Below are 27,421 nucleotides of genomic sequence, written 5' to 3'. Positions count from 1 at the left end.
TTTTATTATTGCCATTTGGAGGGTACAAGCCGTGTTCTGTATCCAAGCACTGGATTCTGGAATATATCTGACTTTGCTTGCTTCATATAGACAAAGTAAAGTTAGAGCGTACCATACTAATTCCATATTGCGTGTCTGTTCTATCCTTTAACTAGAATAAATTCTGGTCACTCATCCTCTCCTCACCGTTCTGGTTTCCTTTGTCTTAGCATTACTAGATTTACAAGCTCACACTTGTTTTATTAGGCAGTCTTTTAAACCAGAGTTTCCACAGACTGAATTTGCAGTGTTCATGTTGCCAGACCCATCAGTGTATCCCCTACAGCAAGGACAGCGCCTTACAATTTTCCATATACATTCCCATTTATTTTTATTAATTAAACTCCTCTTTATTAACTGTGAGCTTGGGATAGGCCATCCTCTTCTTGAAATACACTAACATACTGTTTTTCAGGTGGATTCTCTCATGCTTATCACATAACCTATGCACCTGTAATATTTCCTGCTCAAAAGTTTTAGCATGCACCTGCACATTATCCAGGTTGAGAAACTGTTGATGAACAGGTACCAACATGGGGTTGCTATTATAATTTCTTCCCCTAGGGGTAGGAAAATACGCTCATTACAAATCAGTCACCTACAAAATACATGTTTCACTGAGCCATATTTAAAGCTAATTACTGAACACTAATTTTGCAAGCCATTTTTCCTGGCATTTGTTAGTTATCAGCCATTATCAGTTCATCCACCAACTCAACTATCCAGTCCTCTCAGTCCAGTTCTTGAAATCCAATTTTTGTACCTTGTTTTCTCCACACTGGGGTGCATGCATGCTTCCCAAGCATTCATTTACTCTGTGAGAGGATTTAAATCGCTCATTTGAATCACCTAGCGTTTTATGTCTTAGTATGTCCGGTCTAAAACCTATCAAATGTAAGCCAGTCTACTATTCTTGCATACGACACTGTCCCCATTAAATATTTACTAGATCTGCTCATATTAATAAGTTTGCCAAATCTTTAAAACAGCACACTAAACAGAACAGAGCAAAACTAAAACTGTGAGTCTCTAGCCCTCTCTCTTAAGTTTAATATCAATCCATTTTCCAAAAAGGGTGATGAAATTAAGAAACTGTGTTAGCCACTCTTAAAATGTTTGTTTGGTTGGTTTTTTTCCCCCCATATTGTTGAGTTATTTTACACTGCACCAGCACTGTATTTACTGGCTTCCTTATTTTTTTCCTCATTACTGACTGTGGGTTTTTTTTTGCTTTTGTAACCAATTTTAACAATATTTCTATAAACTTACCTTCATTCGACAGTTATACATATAACCTTTAGTGTAGTCGTTTATTTAGAGGGGAAGAATATCCCTGGTCTGAACAGAGTAATTCTGCTTAAAAAGCTACTGTATATCGATACGGGTATTTCTGTATGAGACAGGGAACACCGATACAGATCACCTTTACACAATGCATGTCAGGCAGCAGCAAAGGCCACCTGCACCCTAAAGAAGGCTAGTCAGGAGCTGAGGGTGACCACGGCGCAGGCTGGGCAGCGTCCTCAGGGGCCAGGCACAGCCCCACAGACCGGAGCTGGGCAAGCAGAGCAGGGCTGCTGACAGCAGCAGATCCTCACACAGTCCAGCGGCCATCAGCCAAAACCAAGATAACGGGCAATCCCGGAAATCCAAACAATAATTCAGGATCAGGACTGGGTACAGGTATACCTACCCCACAGCTCAAGCCGTGACTGAATGCTGAGGCCTGAGCTTACACACGGCTCCTGCGGCAGAGGCTGTGGGTGGAAGCCTGTGGTGGGGGTACTTCATCTCAAGTACTCAAATTAGTGCTAGAAACACTCCTTCTCATCTGCCCAAACAGTTCGTTGACTTACTATAACCGCAAAGAAATCTTCCAGGACTTTCTGCATAAATGTTTACCGTATTTTGTATTTATTACTTGAATGAGGATGGTATGACTTCTCCTACTCTCTGGGGAGCAAATGGGATATAAAAGTGCAGTATCTATTCTCTCTCTCCCATCCTTCTAGCTGACTAGATTCTTCAACCAAGCAGTTGGCTTCCACAGTGATCTGCAGTTTAGAGGTCTTTTTAAGCCAAATTTCCATTTTTTATCCCTCACTGCAGATCACCTCCAACTCTAGAAAGTTAGAAATTGTTAAGTTACGCTAGAATTTGCCCAAACCTTCCTGAAAACTTCCTGTAAAACATGTCTAATAAAATTGTTGGGTACCTGTTTGATCCTGTCTGCCAACTCCAATAGGGCACGTTTCAAAATCTGTCTTACTGCAATGTTTGAGTCAACGTAAGCTTTGTTTTCAGCGGGCTGCGTTTCATCTCTCCTTCACTTCTTTTTGAGAAGTCTCCAGTCCCCTTTATGACCTTACTTGGGCTTGTAATTCTTTCTAGCCATCCTTTATTGCCTTTTCAGCCGCTTTGGTTTCTGTCACCAACAGTGCAAAATGTTCATGGAATCATAGAATGTAAATGTTCTATCATAGCTCTGAGGGCGTGCCAGCTCACAGCCCTTCTCTCTGCCTTTTTGGGTTTTTTTTCCTGTGACTTCTGCCGTCCCTAGGCACCGGGCACCTATTTCTGCCCGGGACTCCGGGCTGTTTCTTGCCACGCCGGGCGCTGTCCCCGTGGGGATGGCTCACCTCCTCACAGGGCTTTCCAGGGCGGACACTGCTGGTCCTCGTCTCCTCTGGCTATCAGCCCGCACGGGAGCGCCAGGGGCTCCGGGTCAGGCCCGCGGCGCGTTTTGGCCCTGGCCGGGGGGGTGCCTGAGGGCCCGCCGCCCACTGTCAGGCCGCAAGGCGGGCAGGGAGGCAGCCCTCCTCCACGGCCGGCCGCCGGAGCCGAGCGGCCCGCTCAGCGCCCTCCCTGCCCCCCGGCTCGGGGGGAGCGGGAGGGAGCGGGGGGGAGCGGGGGGGAGCGGGGGGAGCGGCCGCCCCGCCGGCGGAGCCCGCCTGAGGCGCCCTGAGGGGAAGCCGCCGCCCCGCCCGCGCCGCCGCCTCCGCGGCCCCGCCGCACTACAGCTCCCGGCAGCCTTCGCGCCGCGCCGTGACTCGGCGGTGGCGACGGCGGCGCTGGCCGGGATGGAGTGAGGGGGCGAGCGGCGGAGAGAGCGCAGCCCACCGAGCCCCGGCCCCCCCCCTTGGCTCTCTCTGGCCCGGGCCTATGCGGCCCCCCAGAGACCATGGGATCCAGGATCAAGTGAGTGCCCCCCGGAGCGCTCCAGCCCCGCTCGCAGGCCCTCAGGGAAGCGGGAGGGCTCTGGAGAGCGAGAAGGGGACTTCCCCGCCCTCCTCCCAGCTCCCTGGGCGGCCGCGCGGGCGAGACCCCGGCCGAGCCTGCAGGCCTCGGGGTAGGGCGAGGAGGAGGGGGAGAAGGCCGGGGGCGAGTGCCCCCCGCCCAGCGGGCCGGGGAGGGAGGCGGCGGCATGGCAGAGGGCCCCGTGCCCTCCAACCCCAACTCAGCGGCGGGACCCCGCGGCGGGGAGCTCCCCCCGGCCCCGCTGCCCTGAGGAGGGGCGGGGAGCGCCGCTTCCCGCGCTGCAGCCCACGCCTGGCCTGCTGCCTGCCCTCCTCCTCCCTCGCTTCAGCCCTGCGTAGCGCACGGGGCCGGGCTGTGAGGGCAGTTGGAGTTTTGGCGGCGCAGGCCTCAGGGAGGGCCGGGGCTGCTGGAACGGGAAGGTCTTCATCGCCAGCAGCGGAGACGCCCAGCGCTTTGGGGCTGTGGTGGGGTCGAGAGAGTTCCAAGCCTCCTTGCCTGGGCTGGGGCGTGCTAAAGGGAAGATGGATAGTCTAGCTACGATGTCTTGAAAGTGCGCTAGCGAGGGGATTTGGGAGAAGGAGAAGAGTGGTGCAGGTGATTAATGTGTTGGGCCCGCAGCGCCATGCCCTCGGTATTTTTTTAATTTTCATAAAACTGGGGGTTGATTTATTGGTAAGCCCTGTTGGTATGTTTGGTATTGTCACATTAAAGATCTCAGTTCATTCATATGCCATTCCGGGCAAATTCAGTTCCTCTGAGACAGGTGGAGGTGTAATAAAGCTGTCAGCAAGCAGGGAGTGCTGACATCTTTGTGCATGAAAGGTGTGATGGAGTGGGGAGATCCAGTGAGATTGTATTTTATTCAGCATTTTCAGTAGGTGCTGCTGAGCAATTGCTTTTCCTTCTTGAACACAGTGTTCTTCAAGATTACACAGGGCTTTAACTTTTCACCTCTTTTGTTGAACTTGAATATGAGACCGGAGGAGACGTAGTTTGTAGTGTCCTTAGTGTGATGACACATCTTCATGTTCCCAAGCCCGTAGGCTGGATAGACACAAATGTGTTTTAGGTGTTTTAGGAAAACGTAAGTGGATAATGAGTGCTTGTAATGATAGCACTGAAGTGATTGCTTGGTTCCAGAAAGCAGCCTTCCTCTTTGGGAGATAATGTGGGAATAATTTTTGCACTTTTTTGGCATATGGGTTCTCAGGTGTTGCTACAAAGAAATCAAGGTCTGAGAAGCTAGTTAAACTCTTAGCTTACGTTCAAATACTGGTAGAATCTAAAATTGTTACTATTTTGACAGCAGAGCAGGCTATACCTGTAACTTGCACCTTTGCAGTGGTCACCCTTGCTTGGGTCACTTCAAGATTATGATCTGAAAGGACTTCTTATGATGACCTTATCTTAAATCTATTAAAAGGCCGATGCCCACTTAAAATGTAGTTTCTTTTGTGTACGTACTAAATCCACAAGCTGTGTTTACCATCTGTGGGTTTTTGATTGCTAATTTGACCTTTGCATACACTTTGCTGAATGTGAATGGATTACATTCACTCAGATGAGGCTCTTCAGCTGGAAGCCGCAGCGGTATTGGTGAGGAGATGTAGCAGATAGAAGTATTTATTACAGCCAATGGACTTTAGGACCTTTTCTGTGCAAAGTCTTTCAGCGTGAACATGTCTCTCTCTGTCAGCAGGAAAACACAGGTGATAACACCATATCAGCATTACTTTTCATTCCCCTTGGACTTTGTGAACAAGCATTTTGTCCATTGTGTGATTAAGCAACTTTGCCTTGAGCAACAATTAATAAATTGCTCTTTTCCACTTCGGACAGAACACTGTGCCAAAGTAGAGTAGGGACAGAATTTCAAAACAATCTTGAAATATCTAAAGAATGAGAGAGCCTATCTGAGTAAGAGGCTTTTCTGGTCTGCTCTTCTGAGCTGGACGTTTAATCCGGCAAAGATTTTCAGGTTGGTAAGTAGCTCCCTTACTGTGGCAGGTGGGAGCATGAATGAGAAAACTATTTTATAATTGGGTATACTGAGCCGTGCCTCCTTTAGTGGTCTTGCCAATATGCGTTGGAGCCATAGTAAAAATCCAGTAGTCAGATCTCTTGCTTCTTGCTGTAGATGGATAATTATGAGGGATATTAAACTCCTTGGCACATGATCACTTGCACACACTGTGATATACTCTGCATGAAACCTGGACATATGTGTCAGTTATGTTTTTGATGGATGGATGTATAGTAATGAGTGAAAGATTGCTTAGAGAAAATTATCAGTAGCTGCATCAGACTGAAGTGAAAGAAATCAAGAAGTTGCCAGCAATCCTGTAAGCTTTTGGCTTGTGTATAGCTGCAGGCAAAAAAAAAAAGGTAAATTGAGTATTGGGTTACGCTGTTGGGTTAAGCTTCATGTTGGAGCATGTCATATGGTTCGGGCAAGGCACTCTGTGCCAGCGAGGTAATGTAAAATAGGAATCTAGTTAACCTGGCTGCTATTGCTTCTTGGTGGCCTTCAGTACTCAAGACATTACAAGAGAGAAAGGATTTTTTTTTTTTAAATAATGTATAATACCAGTCTGTTCAACAGAATTGCACTGCACCGTAAAAAAACTTGGCGTGTTCCTTTCCAGTGGTGGTTGTATTTCAGTGGTGAGAGAAGAGATCCCTAATATTAATCTGGGAATGCTTTCAGATATTTAATGTAAAGTTTGCTATATACTGAAATGTAGTATTACCTACCTAGGGAATACCAGGCAGAAAAAGTTAAATATATGGAAATTAATCGGGGTTTGAGCTGTAATTTCTGAATTGAATTAGCAATTACAGATTTCTGCTGATAATTTTTTTCTGTAAGAGTTGAGCAACTAAGTCTTGTTACAAGACAACTAATTATCAAACAGTGTCAGGCTCCTCTCTTATGCTTCAATTTTTAAGTAGAATGATACTTTCTGTCATAAATGCTATTAAATTGTCCTATGTGTAGAAAAAAATGCTCCTGACGGAATTGAAATAGACTTTAGATATGTAAGGTATGTACTTCCATTCGTACAGCTTCGGAGAAGGACTTTGTTTAATTTTATTCTGCACAAATCTCTTGCAGTTTGGTAAAAACTAATAATTTTGATTGTAAAAGGTACATAAATACCTTATTTAAAATATTATATTACTTCAATGTAAAACTGAATTTCTTATGGATTGCTTTGATACTAAAGCTATTTCTACATCAGAGAGATTTGAACTAATTAATACAACTAGCATTTATCACAAAAGCATTCTTTTCTCATAGAGCTCCTTCCTAAATTTCTATTTACCAGAAGGTATTGCATTTCCTTCTGAAGTTATCCAGTTATCAAATAAATGGGGTACTATGTGTTTTTGTACATATGTGTCCTACATATTTTTTTTTTTTATTGCATCTGTATGTTCACCTGATGACTGGCCACGGGTCTTTAAGTGTTACTGGGAGGAAAGAAAACTCTGTGTGTGTGTGTTTAAGGTTATAATGCTGCGGATCGTTTCAGTGGGTTGAGGTTTCAATACAATGCACAGGTGGCATTAGATGTCTGCAGGGTAGTTTAACAGTCATAAACATGGATTGCAAAATATACATATTATGATGCATGTTTATGCTATATTTGCAAACTGTATGAAGTCTCATAGTGACTTGTTTCCTTAATTCCACTGAAAAGTCATAAAATATTCAGAATTCAACAATGACTTCATTCTCGTACTGAGGTGTTAGCTTGTTGAATGCAGCCTTTAATACTAAGTTTCTGACTTGGCAAAGCTACTTTAATTTCACTGTTCGTAGAAATAAGTGGACGTTTGTCATGGAATATTAAAATACAAAATGTGATGTCTTTTTGTCTGAACGTTTTGGTATATAGTATGTGCTCTTGCCAGCTGTGTTATACAGTGTTTTCACTAAAAAATGTGAACACAGACTCTAACATAATACTAAAAAGGTGTTTGTTATTTTATCCATTAGCTGTAAAAATATTATAAAATTTATAAACTTTTAATTAGGGAAACAGGGTGCTAAAAATAAAGACATAAACAAGGAGGGTAAGATAAGGCTGCACAGCAATATATATGAAAGGTGTACATATACATTTGTGGTGTTACGTGGTTATCGTTTCATCCTTGTCCTGTACCGTGAATGTAGCTCAGGATCTCAATATTTGAAGCAGATTATATGCAGCAACTCTTAAGTAGCGAAGAGAGAATTATGCAAGTTTGTTTTTATACTGAAAAAAAATAGTTGATTTGTTGATTTTTGATTTCTCATAACTTACTAATGTAGTTTTCTGAAAAATGGCTACTTAAGGCAGATCAGTTGGGAACTGGTGGCAAATTAAATTAACATTAATTGAATTGTGAACCATTGTTGCTCCTGAGAGGTGCTCTGTAAAACTGTAGTGTGTGATCCTGTGCTACTGAAACCAACGGTAGCTTTTCTGTCGATTTAAATAGGTGTGGGGTTTGGCCTAGAGCCACTTGAGTTACACTGAGTGGGCCTGTGGCATGGTTAGAAATGTTTCGTTTAATCCCTTTTGGTGTTAAAGTAGGATTAAAAGTAATAGAAATTCTCTGAAGAGTAGGCTGAACTCCTTGACATGTTTAGATGTTTGGTTTGAGGTGCTGGGTAAGATGAGTTTCATTTTTTAAATTATTATTCAGGTAGGAATTCTAGAGCACTTATATATGGGTTTTGTCATTATTTTCCTCCTCAGCTGTAAAGGAGCTAACAAAATTCACAAGTTAATTATACCTCAACAATTTTCTAATGTTAGATAGTTTACATTAACACACAGGAGACAATATTATCACTGCACAAGCGGCCATAAATTTAGGGCAGTGATTATGCAATTTTGATTCTTGGTTTTAACCAGAAAGTCTAAGAATAAAATGTCACATGTTCAGACTTACAGAATCCTTATTTCAGTAAGTAAACAATTACAGTCTAATATGTGATTCTCTTTAATCTCATAAAAAATTTTGGAGTGGCTAAAATTGTTAGAGTCAGGAATTTAACTCAAAATATGCTTTCTTTATATAATCACCTGCTGCCTTTACATGTTGCTGATGACATGTAATTCCAGAGCTTCACTTACGGAGTTCCATTAGTAAGAACTGGAAATGGGCACTAAATGTTTGGGGTTTTTTAAGTCTTATATCATTAACTTTTTACTTTTATTACTGTTATATTTATAACTCTGGAGCAGAATAAGTCTCTTTCCTCAAGCTTCACTTACATTTTGTAGGTGAATTTGGTATCATTTTTTACTATTGCACATATTTCCTTATTTCACATGCATCTGGCAGCTTTCTGGATTTAAGACTCTGGAGTCTCATGAGGTGAAACCTTGTGTATTTGTAAGATTCTTCAGCATGGCCTTTTTTTGACAAAGAGAAATGTTTTGACAGGTATTAAAAGAGGTCTTCATCCTCTACAGCCTCTTAAGTAGCCATACTACATGTAGCCATACTACAGCCTCTTAAGTTTTCCAGTAATGTCTGCATAAAATGACTTTGCATCCTCTTGATTGCAGCTTCTTTTTTTTTTTTTTTCTTTTTCCTGAGCAAATAGGTGTCATGAAGTTGAACTCGGGGTCACAATAATGAAAATGTGAATCTGGGTTGTTTGTCCCATGTTGGACAATGTGACTGTTTTCAGTTTGGTGAAGAGAAAAGAGTATTCAGGATTCACCCCCACCCCCCCTGGAAAAAAATCCCTGTATTTATCACATAGGTGATTTACTTTCTCATTTGAAAGTAAAGGTGAAATAAAAAGAACTTGCTTTTGCAAATTGCACACGCAATCAAAACTACTGTTGTGGCCAAGAACTGAAATAAGTGTTGTTTCTCTATTGGAGTAGCATTCTGAAAAGTGATATAAAAGACATGGTTTTATTTTTCTGGCAAAATTCTGAATGATAGGCCTGTGATATTTTAGTATCTAGAAATGCAGACTAGTCACAACAATTGAATTGAGTTAAAGGGTCTGTGTGCTTGATTTCCATTGTTTTGATTCTTTTTTTTCTCTGTAGAAGTTTGTTAGATGCCCTGCTCATACTAACTCATCTGAGCTTCAGTCATATCTTGTTACATAGTAGTAAGGCAGTGAGATCTGATGTGAAATCATCAGAGACTGTAAACCAAGAAATCTAGTTTATCAAGTTGTCATCATTACATATGCATTCTTAGAACCCTTTTTGCCTGAGTAATTGAAAGCACACTTGAAAAAAAATTCCCAACATGCTAAATAGTTTTTTTTTTTTTTTTTTCTTTCAGGCAAAATCCGGAAACTACCTTTGAAGTGTATGCAGAAGTAACCTATTCAGGAATCGGTTGCATTGGGAAAGGTACTGTTTTGCACTGTAATTCTACCTATTTATTGGCTAAAACTACTCTTAAGAACCATGTATTGTGAGATAATGAAGTATATTTAATATTATGTTGTTCTAGCTTTTAAAGATCTCCTAATCACTGGTTCTGCGGAATCTTTTACAGTTAGGACTAAAAATGAGAAATTCTTGCCTCTGTCCCTGACTGTGGGCAATTTTCTGATTTCCATGACTGTTTTGCCTTTTTTGTCTTTTAAAATAGAAATAACTCTTACTTCATTAGGTTGAAAAAGTAAATGCATTTTCAGATTTGTATTTTCTGCTCATATAAGGAATGGGTAGTTTTAAAACAAAAAGTACTCTAAAACTTCCTGTGTGGAGTTGAGTTTTACTTCCTCTTTCTTCCTTGTCTAGGGAACTATTTTTATCTGTTCCCAGAATTCTTCCTTTGATCAAGTCATTTTATCTAGAAATAAGGCATGAATGCAGCTTATGATTTGGTTAACTGTTTTTACCAAACATTGTTACCAAGCCATAATTAGACAAATATTTTTCTATAATGTTATTTTTGACAAGTATTCTTATGTTTATGCTAGAGAAGTCCCATAACTGCTGAAACCAACATGTAAATATATTTATGAATTTTTGATTGCACTTTTTTCTAAACCTGAGGAGCTTGATCAAATAAGCAGGAAAAGCAAAGGTCAAAATTCGCAACCCCAGAATTTAGTTCAAGATACTGTTTTGTGAGATCAGTCTCTAGAATGTTATGAAAAGGAGGGATGTCAAAATTAAATAGTTATTACTTCAGTATATGTTGATTAATCATATTTCTTTTATCTTTTATGAAATGATCATGTGTGTATTGTATATATGGTATAATGAACCAATAGAAAGGATTTTTGTATTTTATTGACTGGAAAGCCACTTATCTCCTTTTATATCTGTATTTGTTTGTTACAATCAGCAAAAGTCAAATAGCTGCAACTCTTTCCTTTACTGCCAAAGCCTCCATAGGAGTTGTAACTGGAATACAGTTTTGGCTTGTCCTACTGCTATATGCCACCACGACTATTTGATGTAACTGCAGGAGCCCTTTTAATAACTGGTCTTTGTTTCTGCACATCTGACCTGGATTCTAGTGCCAGAAAATCTGAACAAATTTGACCATAAACATTACATTGTACAGTACTAGTGTCTGGGTATAATCTTCTCTTTGAAGTTTGTTTGCATCCCCCTGGAGGGATTAATTCCCTGCTGTGGGAAGGTGGGTTAAAAAGCATGGAAACTACTTTACAGGTTTTTAATTGGAGAATTTAGTATACATTTTGTTCTATAAACCAACTGATTCTGTGGGAGTTTCACTTAGTTGTTTTTAGGTTTGTTGTATACACTTGTAGGTGCAAAATCTCCAGACATTGTTTTTAGTGAGTAAAAAAATTTGTTTTAATAATTGTTTTTACAACTCATGTATTCTGAAGTTATTAATTCTCTCTGAACAGTCTTTTAAAAGATTTTTCCCAACCAATTTTTTATAATTAAGAGGTGCCCTTTATTCTCAGAAGTCTTAGATTTGTGTATCCCCAAATATTCTGTCCTTCTGTTCTAAATGAAAGTTGTTGTTTGATTCTCCGCAGCGTCAACTGTATTTAACAGCTATGCTGTCACCCAGGTAAATCAGCATTCTAGAAATATAGGCTTAGAGACCTCCATGTGGTCTTTTCTACTTCTTGGCTAGCTGTTCTGTGCTGGAGACCAAGAATATAATGAACTTTTTTTTTGCAGTCAGGGAATGTATGTTACATGGCAAGGAGCAGTTACTGTTAAGAAAAGCAAAATGTATAAAAGGTGTATAAGGAGCAAATTATCAGGCATGTTTAAGAAACTATTTCTTCCTGTGCCATGGTTCCCAAAATTAACTAAGACAACTGTTTTTGAAGTTCGTGTCTAGTATAATAGTGCTATTGATCACTTACAATGCTCTTAATTCTTATATCAATCTTCTGACATGGTCTTGAGAAGAACGAATTGCTCCAAAGTTATAACAATCCTAGTGCGGGAGATTGTCTAGCTTGTGGGATGGTAGAACATGCCTCTATTTTGTTTAATTCAAAAGTTTGTGTAGCAAAGAATGTTTTCCATGTGACTGTTAAGTATCAACTGCAATTAAAAGCTTTAATATATTTCATAGTTCACTTTCATCTGGCTGAAATGGGAGATACTGACTTAGGTTATTAACTACTGACATACTATTGTACATTCAAGTAGCTTTATTGCTCATGTAGTTGTTAACAGTCTTGCATTAAATGTTTATTTGGTTAATAACTTTTGAAATGAATGAAAGTGGCATTATCCATTGACTATCATGCAGAAGGCTCCCTCTTAGTTATCAAGACAGTTGACTGCAGAAGGAAAAAAATCTCTTCTGGGCTCCAAGAAAGACATCAGTAAACTGGAACAAGTTCAATGGAGGGCCACCAAGGGCGAGCGAGCTAGAGCGCTTGCCCTGTGAGGAGAGTTTGAGAGTGCTGGGCTTGTTCAGCCTGGAGAAGACTTCAGGGAACCTGAATCGCAGCCTTCCATACCTATGAGGAGTTCATCAAGATGAGATATCCAGGCTCTTCACAGTGGTGCATGGCAGGAGAACAGGAGGCAATGGCATAGACTGAATCAAGAGGCATTCTGACTGAACACTGGGAATGTGTTTGCCATGAGGACAGTCAAGCATTGGACCAAGTCACTCAGAGAGATTGTGCAATCTCCATCCTTGGAGGTTTTCAAGACCTGACTGAATCAGAGCTTGAACAACCTGGCCTGACCTTGCACCTGGCCCTTCTTTGAGAGGAGGTTGGACTAGAGACCTCCCGAGGTCCCTTCCAGCCTGAATTATCCTATGATCCTAAGATTTGATTCCTAGAAATGTAAGCTTCAGGAACATCTGGAGGATGTTTTGTACTTTTAATAAGGTATGAAAAGAAAACTTCCTAGAAACCAAAGAAGTTGAAAAAGCAAATGCTGTTTTATTCCAATCCAGGCAGAACTCTGCCAAACCGCAATGAAATGTGTGAACTGAGAGAGGAAATGATCACTGAATCAGTTCAGCTGTGGTCTCTCTGTCCTTTCCCCTCTAGATTGTTTAGAAATAATGATCATCTCTGCTCAGCACTGGTGATTTGCATATTTCTGGCACATGAAGTCTTTGGTACGTTATACAATTCCAGCATTCAGTTGTATCCAAAAGCTGTGTTTGTGCTTTTCTTTGTTATATTCATAGATCTTATTTGGGGACTTACAGATTTTTCTTACTGGGTCACTTTATGTAAATGTGGTATCTTTGTTTTGAGAACTGTGAAGCAAGATAGCTGCAGCTGTGACTAGCAACATTAAGATGAATATTTGTTATTAAGATGATATTTCCTTAAGAGAAGACAATTACCAAACCAGTTTTTTGCCTTATGATTGTAATTTCCGTGGAAGCTGGGAATTCCCCTTAACTAATTGAGTTAGTGTGTGTGGTTTGGGTTTTTTTTTTTAAAGAACATTTGACTTCCTAAAATTGAATGAAAATACAAAACTGCTTTTATCTTAACTTTGTTCCTTTTTTTTTTTTTTTTACTTTTTTTTTTTTATTTGGGCTGTCTGGAATTCAGAATTCTTCACTTCATACTTCAGTGATGCATTTATTCGTGTTCTACGTTTCAGTTTCATCAAATAGCATTGTTCTCTTGTCCATACCCTCTTCTGACAAAATGTTGATGCCTTCTCACCAAAAGTCTAGGGCAGGGAAATAGAATAGAAAGAACAGAGGCTGCATCTTTACAGTGACAGTACATGGGAGTTATCTAGTGAGAAATCTGTGTTGTGTGTGTCAAGTGTAAGTATGTCAAGCATGGGAACTTTGCAAGTCTACTGCTTCTCACCAACTCCCACACACTTACTTTCAGGAAGACAGGAAAAATAGTCATGGTTTTATTTAAAAAATGGAATATTATTATAGGGAAAATCTTGACTAAAACTTACAATGTTAATACTTTGATTCTTTCCTTTGTAGTATTGGGTAAGTACTGGGTAATGATTGTGATTCAGAGGAAAAGGTGCAGTTCAAGGCTGATCCAGAAGCCTGGCTAATAGGCTGACTTGGGTTAAACAGTCGGAAGAGGTGCCTTTTGTGCAGTGGTGTAATTGGGGTGGAGTAAGATGCTAGTGCTGTACAGATGGGCACAACAAGTCAACTCTTCAGCAAGTATGGCTGGTAACTTTGGATTTCAGCCATTCGAGGTGAATAGAGAGATTGTTAGGACTTAAAAAAATTTGATTACTAAGACAAATTCCAATTCACATATAAGGCTTTAATGTTCTGTGGCCTGTGTGTGGGGTTTGTGTCTGTGCCTTTATGCATTTTAGTGCTGGGTAGTTCTGACAGTAGGAGAATCTCTAGCTTTCCTTATCACGTATCTAAGGAGGCCATCTGCCTCACTAAATCCAGGTGTTATTGCTTTTAAAAATATACAGCCAAACAAAAAGTTTTTAGATTTATCATGATTATTTTAGAGGTTTCACTGATACGAGGTAACCTTGCTTCAGGAACTAAATAAAATATAGCCTCAAAAATCATAGATAGAGGGGAATAATAATAGAGCTTATTGCCCAGCAGATACCAGTAATATATTCTGGACGTCATCGTAATTGCATTAGTTTTGCCTTTCTGCTGTGATACTTAAGTAGTTAAGTAGGACTTGGGAGAAATGAGTAGATGTATGTTTTAGCTGACACTAAAATAATTATTACAGCACTTCTGAATACTACATCCAAGTTTTAAGGTCTGCCATTGTTTTTCTTAGCATAAGGCTTTATGTTTTACTGTTCACCCTAGTTTAAGAAAAATGTTTCAAACCAAACTTTGTTTTCAGTGCTTTTCATACTCTGCGATACCAAAATCTTTGCAGCAGAGGATGTCTGTGCTGTTTGTTTCATCACTGATGTAGCTGGTGCTTTTCAAATTCAGGAAGCTAAAAGGGTACCCATTTAAATCTTAGCTGAAAATGCTAAGTTCTCTGGTGTTAGGGCAGTGTGTGTTCATAAAATCGCACACTCCTAAGCAAATAAACTGAAGCTACAGATTACGGTTTTAACTTATTTTAGTAAGTCTTGATGATAAGTCTGTGTCTTTGGTGCATGATTGCTCTCATTCATTGGAATCGTTACATGCAGTGGATAATTTGAGAGCAAAATAGACACTATATATAAAATACTACTATTTTACTGGATTTCTTTTCCTATTTTTAAAGTTCACATGAGGGAAGGGAAAATGCATTTTATGAGATTGTGAAGTCCTTCTAATGGTGGGCTTGCGTATTTGTCATGGCATCTTGTAATAGTAAAACCTTACAGAAATTAAGGTAGTAAATTACAAAGAACTTCTATTGTTTCTTTTACAAATTATAACTGCTTAAGTTAGCTTAAGCACTTCTAGAAATTCAGTTTTATACTGTTGACATATTGTATGCTTGCAAGTAAAGTGTATCAGAACTGTGGTTTGTTTTTTTTTTTTTAAACCTCAGCTAAAAGACTTTTGGGGTTTTTTGAGATGCAGAAGTAGAAGGAATCTACTGGCAATTTTAGTTTAAATACCTATATAAAGAAAGTGAAAGCATACTAACTGCTTAAGAAATCTTTCTTTTAATTTGCAAAGCACTTTATGATCTTAAAACTGCTGCAGATCATTCATCAGAAATAGGATGTGACAAGTTTCAGGATCTTGCTGGACCTCAGCCAAAGATCCTCTCGTTAGATGGGGCTGTGAGGAGAATTGTAGTCTAACTGTCAAACTGTTCATGTAGAAAAAGAGAATTTGTTACTCTAAAGTAACCGATCAAAATAGTCTCTAAAGTATGAACATTTGAAAGTAAAAGCTCACAAGAGTAAGACACCCCCCTTACACCTCTGTCTGGGAGGACGTAGCATGCTTTTGTATGGGGTTTTTGTGTTCTTGCCGAAGCAGACATTATAAAAGTGTGTCAAATCTATAGCTTTACCATGTAGTGTGCCAAAAGGCCTTTCTCTCCAAGGACCTCATCTTTCATCTTTTTGTGAGTGTAGCATAAATTCTTGCTGTGTGTTCAAGGAAAAAGCTAAAATGGTTTAGTACAACTAAAGGATTTCTTTCTTTTTTTTTAAAAAAACCCATGGTAAGTTAGAAGCTTAAATGCGATAGCATGGACAAAGTGTAAGTGTGTTAGGGTTTAACAAATGTTCACTGGATTAGTAAAGGAAATGTAGTTTATACTACTTCTTTTATGACAGAATTTAAAAGGTCTTGCTGTAAGACTTGCCATGTGCTTCTTTCTTTTCTCGAAAACATACCACTAAGTTGAAAAGGGAGATGAATCTTAGAAGGAAACTATTAACTCTGAGGGAGTTTATCATTGTTTGAGAGAAAGGATGAAATTTGCATTTGAATTGGCTCTGAGAGTAGCATGTACTACTAATCTTGTTCCTACTAGAAGCTTGTGAGTAGTTTAAGTACTTCCTTCTTTACTTTTCATGTTCTAGCCTTGTGTTGTAATAGCTCTTTCCCTCCCTCTCCCCCTTCCCAGTAGATCACAAATGTTATATCTTAAACTAATTGAAGTCCTTAACTCTACTGGGAGAAGTCAGGATGTGCTTGGGCCCTAAAATTATTCTACAGTTGTCACTGTGGTTTCCATGATAGGACTTTCACAGGTAGAGAGAACTAGCAGGTTTCTGTCTCTGCAAAACAGACATACTGCTACTCCTTATCATTAGCTTTTTGTCATATGTTTTAATTTTAGGTAATAGAGCAGTACCTCCCATAGAGATGAAGTATTTTCTTGAACATAAGCAAAGTTACTGGAGTAGGATTAAGTTAAGAGTTAATCATTCAAAAGTTTGTAAACTTTACCCGTATACCTCTCAGAGCAACCTTTTTTTTTTTTTTTTTTAAGGTGAAAACATTTGTTGGTTGAAGTTTGCCTGTTCCCTATTGAGAAATAAATAAAATACTGAAGGTTTAGGAATGACAAAGGAAGTGCAAAATTCAGGTCTCTTTCCATTAAATAAGGGCTTTCTGTTGAACATGTGCTGTAATTCAGGTATCACAAGTTTTCCTATCCCATCTGTCCAGTATTATGTTGCTACACCTAACTTCCTAAAGCAGGACTGGAAAAGTAACCAAATTTCTCCTAAGCTGCTGCTTTGTTTTTCTGTTTCCATTTAATCGCTTTTCTTCTAATTACAAACAAAGTGGAAGATTTTTTCACAAAGAATTTACTAGGACTGCAGTGTCCAGATCAAATAAGTAGCACTGTCTGAACTGTTTTGTTTGAAGACAGTTCACAGTTTGACTTTTACAGTATAAATGAAATACATAACTCAATTTGAAGAGAAACTCACTTTATGAAAAAAATTAGAATCTGTCATATTGCAAGTCATCATAAATTTAATCTAACGCATTTTTTAGGTGTGTTCTTAGCTGATGATACTAGATTTAATAAAACCCCCAAATGTTAATATCAAGTAGAACTGAATGTTCTTCCATTTCTATACGTTATTTTCTGGGAAGAGATCTGTTTGTCCTTTTTGCTTCATGCTTTAACCACTTCTGTCTACAGCCTTTTCTGTTTCACAAGTATTTACTAGTCTGCACTATATTGCTTCTACTGGCACTGTTTAACTAGACAGGAAAATTCAGCACAGAAAGTCTCACTCACAAGACTTTAAACTCTTTTGTTGATTTATATTTTTTTAAAGGAGCTTGACATCTTCATCAAGTTCACAGTGGGCCTGCTTTGTTTGCTTTCTCTTGAATGCTTGATAAGATTTTTCTTCTATTGTTTTGTGCAGCAAGGACAGAACTTGCCATGGCTGAGGTGGTTTTTTTGTAAATCCACAATATGGTCATTGTCTGCTGCTGAATAATTGTGACTGCTTTTTGTACAACCAGAACTAAGGCTTTGGCTGTGAACAGATTCCTTCTTAGCGTGAAAAGAGACTAATCCATGTAAATACAGCCCCAAAATAAAGCTTTACAGAAAAAGGGAAAGGCTGCTAAGCAGGAGGGCAGAGGTCAGCAATTTAACCTTTAACCTAACAAATAAGAAGCATGAAAGTTCCCGAATTGGTTTACAAAGGCAAGCTCCTGTGATCTGTCAGTTTTTCTTTTCATGATAGAGTTGGGTGAGAAAACTGACTGACAGCTAGTGCCTTTTTAACTGCAGGTTGAAATTAACTGCTAAACTGAAACTTTTTTTAGGGAGTTTTTTTTAGTGATTTTAACAAATTATTTTCATTCACTAGCTGTACTTACAGTTTTCCTTGAATTTATAGGGAGTTTGAGTGGTTGCTCTTTTTAAAGAGTTCTTGAGAGACTCAATTTAGATACCGAATACTACTGAAACATTTCATGTTTCAGCATTTGAAGCATTTAAGAATTTGATGAAGCACTTGTTGCAATTAACTCTCTGTTAATGTGCTCCTTTAAGAGTAGGGCTGTTATTCCAATAACTGCAAAGAGGTTGTACTTTGAACAGAGTCAAAAAGTTGTTGTTAAAGGGGGGTGTGTGTGTCTGACTTTATTTAAGGGAGTAATTTTAACTTTAGTTTATTCTCAGTCACAAAATTTTCCAAGGTAGTTTGTTTTTGTTTGTCCTTATTTAATCACAACAGGTAATCTCATTAATGAGTGTTAACTTTTGCTTAAAGCTTAATGCGTCTGCAATCATGTTAATCTAGATACAGACATTTCTGTAAAGAACTTTTAATTAGTGTCATTCAGATGAAAAAGAAACAAAGAAGTAATGACTTTAAAGTAGACTCCCCATAGATTAAGAATAGCAGTTTTGGGGTTTTTTTTTGCCTAATGCTGTAAGCACCATCCCAGAAATTTCTGACGTTTGGTCCATCCACAGTTGTACTGATGCTTCCTATGAGTGTCTTCAATCGAAATACCGGAGTTTAGAAATTGTGTCCCTGTTTAGGCTGTTGATGAGTAGGTCAGTAATTCCACCCAGAGCACTACTTTAAGTTTAATGTGCAAGCAAAGCAAATGTGGTAAAGCAAAAGATGAACCAGATCTATGAACTAGATCTTGTTACTGGTTCTTTTTGTTTTGGGTACTTCCTTGCAAGAAGAGAGTGTAAACTCTGATTCAAAAAGAGGTCTATCAGAGTGCCCGAGGCAGTACTGGTCTGCTTCTCTTTGGTGTGATATTTTTTTGTCATGAACAAAAGGAGAAATTGTCAGGTTTTCTTGTGTTTTTTTGTTGCTTTTGTTTTGTGGGGTTTCTTTGTGTTCAGTTTTTTTTTTTTTTAAGATTGAAATAGAGTTAGAAAGATGACTTGAGGTTAAATTATTATCAAGTAAGTATAAAATTAATTAAAGACTGCTGTTTTACTTCAGCAATGGTTATAAAAAACCAAAACCAAACCAAACCAAATCCCAAACCCCAGCTTTTGTGCTGCTGCCAGAGACAAAGCTGATCTTGCAGTATTCTACACGAAATGCTGTAGCATGCTGATTCACCGTGACGGGCCGGTGTGTGGTACGCTTCCCTGTAGCAGTGTTTGTGAATAACAGTGCTAAGACGCATTTTAATCATAAAGAACTGTATTATGTTCTGTTAATATCCTAACATACTCATTATCTGTGAACAAAGTGTATCACCTGCTCTCCACTGGGTTCCATCATTGGAGGCAGGAGAAGGAATGCTAAGGGAATGCTGCTGAATCCTGACTGATGAGTAAGGAGTTTTTTGGCCCTGCTGGGGCTGCCAAGTTTTGGTAAACCATTTGTCAAAATTCCAGATGCTGATAGATATTGTCTCTTAGGAGTTATTTTTGTGTCTTTTTTTTAGATGGAAACAGCTTCCGATACACTTTTTAATAGGACTCATTTCATGGAAGAGTGGGGTAGAAACCAGGGAAGTTGAACTGCAGTATTAAGGATGATAACCTTGGATGGAGGGGTGGGAACAAACAACTGGCAGTGATCATCTGCTATCTGGAACGCGTTATAGTCTGGAGAGTTCGTTTGTTTGTACTTCCCTAGGGATTTAAAAGAAAACAAACAAAACCCCTCAAAACACCCAATATTTAAGTTGGTTGTGGTTTTTTTCCGAACTCTTCCATAACTGGCTATTTGGAGGGTAATGGTTTCTAATTTGATGAACTGGCTGGTAAAAGCAAATGATGCATACTACAGATGGTCAAGTAATACAAGACGGTGCAGAAGTGCCCTGTAGAACATCATCATCTGGGTGGAAAGCGCCACAGTTAAAAGATGCGGAGCAGAACGGAGGGGTTCTATTTACTGTGCCAAAAATGTGTGCTCTGCCCCAGACTTCGTCAACTGTTACAGTACATACACCGAGTACTTTTAAAGCAGTATCGTGGATATTGTAGCCAAAAGAATTTCCGCACTTAGAATTTGTGCTAGGATTTTAAATGGTGGTGAAGGGAATTACACTCACAACTCCCACTGCATTCTCCTGGGATTAACTGAATCTAGTTCCTTTGAAGAGTTATTTACGTTGAAACTGCATAGTTGTGAATATAAGCAGTGGTAACATTACCTTTTTTGAATTGATTCTTACATTGTTTTATCTCTTAAGTAAATAATTACTCATCATTTATGTCTAGTTGACCTGTAAGATACTTTTGAGATCCTTGAGATCTTCTGTTCCAACGATTCTAAAACCGGATCATCACTGTGTGGAAAAACACCTATCAAAAATAATTAATGCAGACTCAAATCAAATGCTAAAATGTGAAGACAGTATAGCTGAATAAGTGTCACAGTGTAGGTAGACGGTAGAAGCAGGCTTCTGACTTTTCATATTTGTAAGCTTCATATTTGACTTAACATTACTTAAATCATGTGCTTTATCTTTTTGTGAATATGACACTGGGACAGTGCAAGCAAGTAGGGAAAGATACCAGGATATGAGGAACAGCTCAGACTGGAAATAGCTGATGCTGTCTCTTCGATAGGCAGTTGAAGAGATGGTAGAACAGAATTGGCCTGTGGTGAAGGGCAGGATCAAATTGTAATAAAATATGGCAGAGTTTAAAAAAAAAAAAAAAAACCCAAACCAAAACACAACCCCAAAACTTTCCTTTGCATTAAGTATGAGATTTTTTTCTAAAGTTGCTCTTCACTTGCACCTGAAATAATATCTGATTTTTATCTGATACTTGCCTGTTGATCATTTGCTCAGTTTAATTTGAAGAGGTGTTTATTGAACATGTTAAAAAGATTCAGTAGGGTAAGTAATTCTCTATTAAAGCTATAACCATGTCCACAAATGCATTAGCATTCATACAATTACCAGAGACTAATACGTTGGTCTCATCTCATCCCATTTTATCTAGAGGTGATATTTGCACATGGAAAAATGTTATAGATATGTTTATTTTGCTTCATTGTGATTAATGTCCTTCTACACTAAAGATGTTATGTTTGTCCTGTATATTTGTTGCTTTTACTTAATGGCTTAAATGCCTTCCTTGTGTTTGTGATAATCTATCATCTGCCTTTGTACACAGTAGTGTTAAAAACTGCTTTGATTATGGTTTGAGAAAATTTACTTGTAAATTATTCACTAAAAATACATACCATTTCAGTGCATCATCGATTCCATCAGTACTATGTAATTACATAGCTCTTAAAGGTATTTTCTGCTGGAAAGAATTCGCATGTTAAAACAGAAGTCTATAGCTTTGTGTGTACCTTAGCAGTATTCATAAACAAAAATAGGTGTAGTGAGTAAATAGAATTATTTAACTTGTTCAATATTTTATTCTTTAATGAACTGTAGAGGTAAAAAGTAGCAGAATCTCACAATTTGCCATCTCTCTTGCATGGAGATTGCAAAAAGCATACTTTGTTGCACTTAAAAATACCAAATGTGGTATCCAGTAATACAGTAATGACAGTGCTTTACATTTTGATGTATTTCTTGATTGCTTTGCTTTACCCTGGATACAGGACTAGGTCCTTCACTATATCATCTTGAAGCAATTCTGTATCTAGACTAACTCCTTAGAATACAGTGGGTATCACATGGACAATTAAAATTGAGTATTGACATTTTTTTAAAAATAGTCATACATCTCAATTTTGTTTATCTCAAAGTTTTAAAAACCTAATGACCTCATTGCAGCTTGACTATAATTACCATGTTTAAACTTCTATGCATTTTTTAGTTTAAACAGCCTTTGTGTTTTTTTTAAAACCAAAAGAAAATTAATGAGAAGAGACAAAGAGACATCAAAGAGGTTTTCCCTCTGATTGCAGTGTTAGAAGTTTTGCCTGAAAATAGGTTACATTTCTTCTGTTTTCAGCTGAATCCTCATTAACTTTACATTTTAATGATGTCCAGAGCAAATTATACGATTATGGTAGATGCCTTAAAGGGAAGCTTAAAGGACACCTTTTTAATGTTTGTTTCTTTATTGGTGGCAGTATTTGCACCAGTATTATAAACAGTGTTAGAATACTAAAAGTAATCCCAAAACATATCAGAAATGTCTTCCATTTTTGCCATATATGTAGCGTAAGTATCTTTATTTAATATTAAACACAAGTGGAGCATGTTAGTGGGATATCTTCATCTTTGTAGAAGAAAAATGTAAATCATGTCCTTTGAAAGAGTTTACAAATTACTTCTGCATCTTATAATCAGTTTAATTTATAATGGTAAAATAAAATGGAGACAGATGATGTAACAAAGCCTCTGAACTGTTTTATTTTCTTGAACCTTCAGTGGAGAAGGCGATTGAAATGTTAATAAAGTGATAGTTTGTATTTTTACAATGGCATAAAACATTATTGGGGGAACTTGGTGGCCTTTCAGTTTATTCCATTTAGGGGAATACAGTTAGCAGCAGTTCTGTGTTCTAATGTACCTCTCCTACTAAAAAATAAGATTGCATAATTAACTTTTTAGATGAAGAATTGTGTTATATCAAATGCAGCAACAAGAACTTGTATTTGGTACACCTTAAACAAGGTTAACTGAAATTAGCAATAGCTTGAATGGAAGTTGAATAGTTGAGAATCCAGGTAGTTCAAGATAATCTTATAAGACATATCTAAAAAAAATAAAATAAAATAAAAATTGCACCCGCTCCCCCTAAAAGTATAGCAATTCTGTATTAACATTTTTTTCTGCTCCCATTCTTCCCCTTCATACCTTTGCCCCACGGAAAGATATGTCATTTCTGACTGTAGCTCAATGAAAAGTTAGACCAAAAGGTCTTGTGAAAAGCGAGGTCTTCTCTTTCCCTGTCCTGACATTTGGTGTCTGTGTTTTATGAATAGAACCTTCAGGTTTCTTGTGCTGCACTGTAATCAATCTAAAGTTTTGGAAGGTGGGATTATGGCAAGGGAGTGGGAAGAGGAAGGAGTAGGAATGTCACAAAGTTCAGCTGCGAGGTAGGACTCAAAATCCAATTGACATAGTGAAATGTTATCACTTGAAGATCTTAAAGGCTAGTACTTCATGACTACATTGCCATAATACAAGTGAATTTCTAATTAATCTTGATTATTCCTATAGATATGGCTCTGCTTGGCATACGATTTTACAAAGCTAATGTCTTGTATCTATGTATTCAGTATTTCAGATTGATATTTCTAAAAAATGTATTTGCAGTGGAAACAATCTTTAGTACTCGTTTTTAACAAATTCAACCTCCTCATAATGTTCCACAGTCTTAATTCCTGAATGACTGGCTGTCTGCTGTAGTGTTATCCAAAGTTTGGTGTTGCTGTTCATCTGCAACATCAACATGATCTGTGTTCCATAGTTGAGTGGAACTGCAATTGCATATGGTCATCTGCTATAAGATGTTCTTGAGAGCTCAAATTTGTAATCATGAGTATCAAAATAATCCTTTTTGTCCTGAGAATTCCACCTTAAGGGTGCTACAATTTTATGATCTGCTTTTCTGCTGAAATTTGTATAGTGTTTTAGTGTCTTGGCCTATGTACACACAGCTCTTGTGTTCCTCTTTTATTTTGAACTCAAATAAATACATTTTTGCTAAGTAGTGCCTAGTTGACTACTTCTTCATTGAATTAGACTACTGTGTCTTGATGGAAGCATTTGATATGTCCATCATTAATAAATAATTGAATAATGCAAGAGTCGTTAGACAAAAAGAAAACTGAACTTAACGTTTCTGTTTCAGTATGATTCTTAAGTATTCTTTTTTATATTAATAAATTTTCTGTAGAAACTGTTCAGAAATCTAAATTGTTACGATTGTCTAGGAGTTATGGCAGACCCAAACTACGCATCCAGATCGGTGTGTGTTACGTGATCTCTTGTTAGAAGATGGATCTAAGTCTTTCAAACGTTTGGCGCTCTGTAAGCTTGAAAACAGCTTTTGAAAGTGGTGGTTTAAGTTCCTAGTTCGGCTTAAATCTTTTAGCATTGATGCCTTGTAATGTAGTTTTAGTTTGACGATCGTATCACTGAAGAAGAAAAAGATGAGTGCAATTTCCTGCCTCTTTCTCACCTTTATTTTGTAATTATCAGAGAATTTACAGTAATTTAATCTGTAGTTGAGATGCATAATAAAAATACTGGTTAATAAGCTCTAGCTGACAGAAGGATGTGTACGTTATTCTTACTTCCCTGGCATGCAGGATTTTGTATAGAATTATATTAGCACTAAAAACCTGTAACGTTCTTCCTGGTAACTTATTCTGCAAGCATTTGCAGTGTGGCTATTTCCAGCCAGTTATGTGTTAATGATAGTGCCAGGTTGAAACATTCCAATCATTCATACGCCTGTCCTCCCTTTCTCATATGTGTTTCTTTGCTCAGTGTTTTTGCCTTATTTCTTTTGCTTTGTTGTGGTCAATTCAGTCAGTATAATAGCAAAGACATTGGCTTTTTTTTTTTTCTTTAATAAAGAGTTATGTTAGAGATATACTATAACAGAGATAAGAGCTATTTATGTCCTAAGCTATTGATTTTTAATTAATGTTGCCTGGGCTCATACATGTTGGCAGAATTGCTAACAGCTTGTGGCATTTTTTAATTCACATCTTCTTTTTTGGTATTTTGACAGTGTCATTCATATCTCATGAAAAAGCACCTCGTCAGGTTAAATGTGTTAAAACACCGAGCGAGAAAAAAACAGAAAGAATGGAACATAGGGCTGCCTAGAAACCTTGATCCATTGCCAAAGTATTTAAACAATTTAGTGTTTTGGTTTTCTAGCTCCAAGCTGCTTCTCAAATCCCTTGCTAATTAATCCAGTTAATTCTTTGTAGACTAACTGTATGCAGGGCTTTTTCTTGTGCTTCTATCGCTGAGAACCCTGTTTTGTTTGAAGCAAACCTAAGCTCTGTTATAAAGGTTGTAGTAATAGAGTACTTGCAGATGTAAATACAGTGTTTTGAGCCTTTTTAAAAGGAGTTGTGTTTGTGTGTGTAACTTCTAATTTAATCTTTCATGTTTAAAAATTGCACGTATATGCTTGTATGAAAAGATGGAGAGAACTTTGTCCTTAGTGTGACCATTTAAGAAAAGGCAGTAGAGCCTCAATGGAACAATTATGGCATGAGGTGTTAGTGTTGTGATATTACAATTAGCGATATATGTTTATTTTTCAACAAGTACATTACTGTCAATGCTGTTCATTTCTGTACTCCGGAATGGATGATTGGATGTAGGGCAAATGAGAGAGTTTAATGGGAAGGAGAGTTTTTAGAAATGACCTGTTGATACTTTGTATTCCCTTGATTGGAGTGCAAGGGTGGTATGAATTCAGAACTGGAAAAAGCAGCTAGGGAGCAGAGAGCTTAGAAGCCCAGTTAGACATGGAACGAGACAGCGAGAACCGAGTATACGCTCCTCAAGGTGTGCTTGTCTGTGATAAGCTCAAGAGCTGTGGCGGCTTTTACTTCCAGTTTTTAAGATTTGTTGAAAAGTGCTTCCCCTCATACTGCTTATCAGTGCTAAGCACACGGCTGTGTGCAATAATGCAAGTGTAGCTCTAGCTATTAGTGGTGTTTCTACCAAGCACTATGGGAAGAATGTCTCTGAGTGTTCTGCTACATCAGCTTTCTCAGTTATTTCGAGAAGTCGCTTCTGAGGACTTGCTGTCTATAGGACACGGCTTTCCCTCCTGTGCTGTGTAATACTGGATGTTCTTGCAAACCGGTGATGATGTGCGGATATTGGAGACTACATTTGGGCTGCCAGCTGGCCATAGCAAGTTACGCTCCTCGTTTCCTCAGTCATCCTCAGCAGATTTGCATGTCAGCACAATGGGAGTCGATGACATCTGCACTTCAGCACCTTGTGGATCGACCTGCGGAGAAAAACTGGGCCAGTGGATTAAAGTGGCATTTTTAGATTACCTTTGGAGTTGGTAGCGAAGGAAAAAATTGTTTTCAGCAAATCTGCTGCTAAGGGTGGACAGATTGAAAAGAATTGGCAGAGCTCTTGAACAAGTCTGAAAGTGTAGCTGGGAGTTTATGTAGTAAAGCTGGGCAAGGAAAAGAGAAAGGAGATTAATGAAATTGCTAGTTTTATATAGACCTGATTTCCAGGGCTGGCGATTGAGTGAGTATAACATGATTATGAGATGTTCTTGCTCAGAACTAGACTAGTCCACTGTCTCAGGAGTATCCCGATAGCTGGATATGTACTATCATATATCTTGGAAGTGTCAAACATCTTAAGATGTTCCCAGTGCATTTCTATTTTGCAGTTAAAAATCCTTTTGATACCCTTGCCTTTTCTACAGTAATAAAAATGTTATAAAATTTTTTACTGAGAAGATAGATTTCCTGTCTAGTTGCACTGAATATCAGCAAGCTCCCCTTTATATAAAACAAATCATTCTTCAGGCTGACGGTGCTGCTTTAAATGTGCTAAACGTACTTTCTGAGAGGCCTTCTTTTTATTATAGCATCACACATGGCATAAAGTGAGCTTTGCTAATAGTAGCTGAAAGCGTTGCAGATACGAAATAGGTCAATACTGCAAGTGTAAATATACCCACAATTCTCTTGCAGTGCTTGATGCTGTCCAGTTAATGAACTTTACTCCAAAAGAGAGAAGTTATTCTGAGTAGCTGAACACTCAGTGACTTTCTTTTTCTTTCATCTCATGGTCATTAGCTAGATGAGGTGTATTTTTCCACATTAGGACCTCTTTCCCCCCACCCCCACTAAGTTTTGAGTACTGTTCAAGAAGTTCAACTTCTGTCATCAGCACATCTGACTCCACAGAAATCTTTTGCAGGAGAGTATATTGAATGCTTTTCCTGTTTTTACAAACTTTCCTCTCATTTAATGCTTCAGTTTGTAAGCTTTCACAAGACCTCAGTGATGCTGCAGCCTTAGTTGAGGTTCACTGTGACCAGTCTCTGGGTTTTTTTTTTTTTTTCTTTTTTTTTAAACTTGCTTCCAGCTTACTGGCCCTTAGGAATTTTCATTACCATTTTGATAGAATGGACAGTGCTAATATGACTGATAAGTTGAGATGGGCACGTTACACAGTTCATGCTGAAACAAAAAGCTAAAATTGAGTACCAAAGGGTACAAGGCTAAGTTCCAAAGTGTATCAACAAAATAATTATTGCTATCTTTTATATATGATCTTGTATGCCTTAAAACTTAGGAGTGAGTTGGTGACCGCTGAAACTATGGGTCAGTTAGGATCATTTAATACCATAGATTTCTGTAGTTGTAAATGCATTAAGCATGAAGCTCTAGGGATT

The 27,421-nt window shown here is 38.3% G+C and overlaps 1 protein-coding gene across 7 annotated transcripts in view; it reads left to right on the top strand.

Moving 5' to 3' along the window:
• Nucleotides 1-3,220: 3,220 nt before the first annotated feature.
• Nucleotides 3,221-27,421, top strand: part of DENND1A (DENN domain containing 1A) — a 215,187-nt gene continuing 190,986 nt past the window's right edge. For all 7 annotated transcript variants that reach the window (XM_075716203.1, XM_075716202.1, XM_075716201.1 and 4 more), the window contains exons 1-2: nucleotides 3,221-3,237; nucleotides 9,607-9,677. In XM_075716203.1, coding sequence (XP_075572318.1) covers nucleotides 3,221-3,237; nucleotides 9,607-9,677 — 88 coding nt within the window. The remainder of the gene's footprint in view (nucleotides 3,238-9,606; nucleotides 9,678-27,421) is intronic.

The sequence above is a fragment of the Pelecanus crispus genome, chromosome 9 (genome assembly GCF_030463565.1).
Source record: "Pelecanus crispus isolate bPelCri1 chromosome 9, bPelCri1.pri, whole genome shotgun sequence".
In the NCBI taxonomy this organism is placed as follows: Eukaryota; Metazoa; Chordata; class Aves; order Pelecaniformes; family Pelecanidae; genus Pelecanus; species Pelecanus crispus.
The sequence above is the reverse complement of the archived record's forward strand: the minus strand, read 5'-3'. Positions and strand labels throughout refer to the sequence as shown.